This window comes from Microtus ochrogaster, chromosome 5 (assembly GCF_000317375.1).
Source record: "Microtus ochrogaster isolate Prairie Vole_2 chromosome 5, MicOch1.0, whole genome shotgun sequence".
Lineage (NCBI taxonomy): Eukaryota > Metazoa > Chordata > Mammalia > Rodentia > Cricetidae > Microtus > Microtus ochrogaster.
The window spans coordinates 13,626,459-13,630,175 of NC_022012.1; the positions used below are offsets into that span (position 1 = coordinate 13,626,459).

At 34.5% G+C, this 3,717-nt stretch overlaps 1 protein-coding gene across 1 annotated transcript; it reads right to left on the reverse strand.

Moving 5' to 3' along the window:
* Positions 1-810: 810 nt before the first annotated feature.
* On the reverse strand, positions 811-1,749 carry LOC102002155 (putative gustatory receptor clone PTE03). The gene has a single exon (XM_005347425.1). The coding sequence runs from the start codon at positions 1,747-1,749 to the stop codon at positions 811-813; it is 939 nt and encodes a 312-aa protein (XP_005347482.1).
* Positions 1,750-3,717: the final 1,968 nt, after the last annotated feature.

The window sequence follows — 3,717 nt, forward strand, 5'->3', positions numbered from 1 at the left end:
GACATCTATGTTTTTCCCTAAATCCATAGCATTTCTGAAGAAAACCAGTTCCTAGGAGGAATTTTTTTTGTAGAATCAAATGAAAATTACCTATATCTTGTTATAAATCTTCCAACATACTTGAAAAAAATGAACTGTTATATTTTAATTCACTAATACAGCAACTGATAATCTTAAACTGAAACCAATTTCATTGTTCATTTTAAAGCTTTATGAATCTGAACTAACTGATATTTTAATGTAATAAATTTTATTAATAAAGATACATTATAATAGATATCCTTACTACCTTACTATGATGATAGAAGATGATAGATGATAGATAGATAGATAGATAGATAGATAGATAGATAGATAGATAGATAGATAGATAGATAGATAGATAGATGATAGATTCTCAGTACATATCTAGCAAGTTGATAGGAATCTAAGTAATAAGTTGAAATTCTCAGGTCACCAAAAAAATAATACTACCACATAGATGCAGTTTTATTTCAGTGGTATTCATACCAAGTCCAGTTTACCAACTGTAACTACTTTTGAGAAAAAAATACAATAACATCTGTAATTTTAGGTAGTCTTTCTGTGTATTGTGGGTAAAGTAACTGCTCTAAGAACTAAGGTAATATAGATAGAGCTTAATCCAGACCATACAACGTAAACAAAATTGAGCGTGAGTTGAAGTATGCCAAGTCATCATCACACATTGAAGTCATTTTAGGTACTACAGAAAAGGGGAGAATTTTTGTTCACTAGAATTCTACTTAATTTGAATTTCTCTAAAATGCCACATGGATACCACAGGATACATCACACAAGATAAATGATTCTACCAGCAAGTTTTCCCAATGCTTTCTTCATTTCCCTGTTTCGTAGACTATAGATAAAGGGGTTCAGCAATGGAGGAACTACACTATACATCATGGAAGCTATTGCAGTGTTTTCGAGAGAATCTGTCACTGCAGAACTGATGTACACACCAAATCCTGTCCCATAGAATAAGGAAACGACAGACAGATGTGATGCACAAGTGGAAAAGGCTCTGTGCTTTCCTGCAGAAGTTGGCATTCTTAAGACTGAGGACACGATGTAAATATACGAAAAAATAATTCCACAGACAGGACCACCCCCAAAGAAAAAAGCTGCAACAAATATCAGGAAATTATTAAGAAATGTATCCGAACAGGCAAGCTTGATAATCTGCGCAAGCTCACAGAAAAAGTGGGGGATTTCTAGTTCTGTGCAAAAGGAAAGCCGCAGGACCATCAGACTGTGGAGCAGGGCATCCATAATGCTAAGGAAAAGGGAGAATAGAACCATCAGGATACAGTGAAAACAGTTCATGATGACTGTGTACCTTAGGGGTTTGCAAATGGCCACATAGCGGTCATAGGCCATCACTGCCAGTAGAAAATTTTCCATTCCACCAAAAATTGAAACAAAGCATATTTGAGAGAGACATTCTATGTAACTTATGCTGTTGTCCTGTACTTGAATGTTCACCAGCATTTTGGGGATTGTGACTGTACTATAACAAATGTCATTAATGGAAAGAATAGAGAGGAAAAGGTACATGGGAGTGTGCAGTTGGGAGTCAGAGCTGATGGCCATGATGATAAGCAGGTTTCCCAGAGTTGTGATCAGATACATGAAGAGGAACATGGTGAAGATGAGGGGCAGAAGTTTGTGATTGTCTGTCAGTCCAAGCAGATGGAATTCTGAAAGTGCTGTTTGGTTTTTTAGTTCCATTATTTTTGTGGGAACTTTGAAATGAATAAAGTAAAAAGAAAATTGAATTCAAGAGCATCTGTGACAGAATCACTTAAGTACTTATTAGAATAGCCTTAGAATACCACTGGCTATAGTTATATTCTATTGATAGAAACCTATATTCTCTCTTTTTACCTACCTCATATATGTTTTAATGTTTAAAGTACTCCAAAGTCTTCTGTCCACAGTATAAAAAAATCAGGAAAATAGTGTAATATATTAAGAGAAATATGTGTTGAGAAAGAAAATATTTTTGAATGAATAAAAATCATACCTCTGGTTGTTCAGAATATGGAACCTGGTAAATAAACTATTCATCAATGTTGGATTTATTTCATGGGATTACTTGACTGAGAAAAGACAAATCAAGAGGATCTCTTTTCATATTTACTCTTTCTCACTTACTTTCTTACTCATGTTACCTCAGGATAAAATTTTCTTAAGATACTTGTCTTAATTTCAGAAGCTGACCTGTATATTAGAAATTGAGTATCTGTCCTCAGTAACTTCACTAAAAGGTCCAAGTGCTTCTCGTTCTGACTGTGCAAGTATTATGCTTTAAACTTACACCTCACACTGAGTTACCCAATCACATATCTCAAGGGGATAATAAAAATTGCCTCATTAGTCCAGGTATCTACTCCAATTTTATTCTAATCCCAAAGATGCCTACTATGGGTAAGCATGTAGTTTCCAAGTGACTTGTTCTCTTACTCTGGAGAACAGATTGTGAAATCTCATTCTCTTTATTGCATCACTCTGATTTCAAAGATGTGGCATAAAAATAGATGTGGTAATTTTCTCCTCTACCACATAGTATTGCAACTGTAATATCTATCTTAAGCACATGGGGCTACAGTCACGGAATGAACTCTCTGAAGCTGAGATTAAAAACTAAAATCTCTATTCTTTCTGTGTTTTTCAGGTATCTACAGTGCTCAACTAAATTAATTAAATATATATTGAGCACCTTTTCACACACACATATATCATCAATTTACATTTTGTCTTTTAAACTAGATAGAAAAAATAGGGATATAATTGAAGAATAAATAGGTGTTTATGAAATTTTAATACTTTATTTTTAAGATTAAGTTGTTTGGCTTACATATCTACTCAAGATAGCAAACCCTTCTACAAAATAAATTTGGTAATAGAGTTTTTATCTATGTGCTTAATTTGACCTGATGCTTGATTCAACTTATTATAAAAACAATTAATTTTATCAAATCCAACTTGCAAATTTGGATGGGAGGCTGTCTTGCACTTAGGGAAGTAATATTAAAAATAATATTACTTGTCATCAGAGAGCTCATAGGAGTAGATGCAGAGACACACAGATAAATATTAGGAAGAAAGAGAAATCTCTATTGTGTCTGTACTCTTGGAAAACACCCTGAAAGAAGGGAAGAAAGAATTTTAGGAGCCAAAGGGTTCAAGGACACTAGGAGTGTGTGACCCACATAACCAAAAAAGTGGGGCTCCTAGGGACTCACAAAGACTGAAGATGCAATCAGAGAACATGAGTTTGCTCAGGTCCTCCGATAACATATTATGGTTTTAGTTTGGATGTTTTTTTGGAGACTCATAGCAGAGGAAATGTGGGTGTCTTAGCATCTTTTATCCTGTTCGTAATTCCCTTTTCCTCATACTAGGTTGCCTTGCCCAGTCCTGAGAAGAGAGTATATGGCTAGAATCCATATATGTTATTGTGCCTTGCTTTGTTGATATTACTGGGAAGCCAGCAATTCTAAGGGACACAAGAGGAGAAGCAGATCTTCTCAAATGGCAAGATCGGGAGTGGGAACTGGAAGAAGAGAAGGAGAAATGACAGTCAGGATATTGAATAAAAGAATAAAGAAAGAAAAAAATTCCCATAAATGATATTACTCAGGGCAATTTCATCAATGTTTTTCCTACATTTTTGGTAATTTAATAGTATCCCAC

What these genes read in the sequence shown, in the direction of transcription:
- LOC102002155 (XM_005347425.1), bottom strand. Translation starts at nt 1,749, where the DNA reads ATGGAACTAAAAAACCAAACAGCACTTTCAGAATTCCATCTGCTTGGA.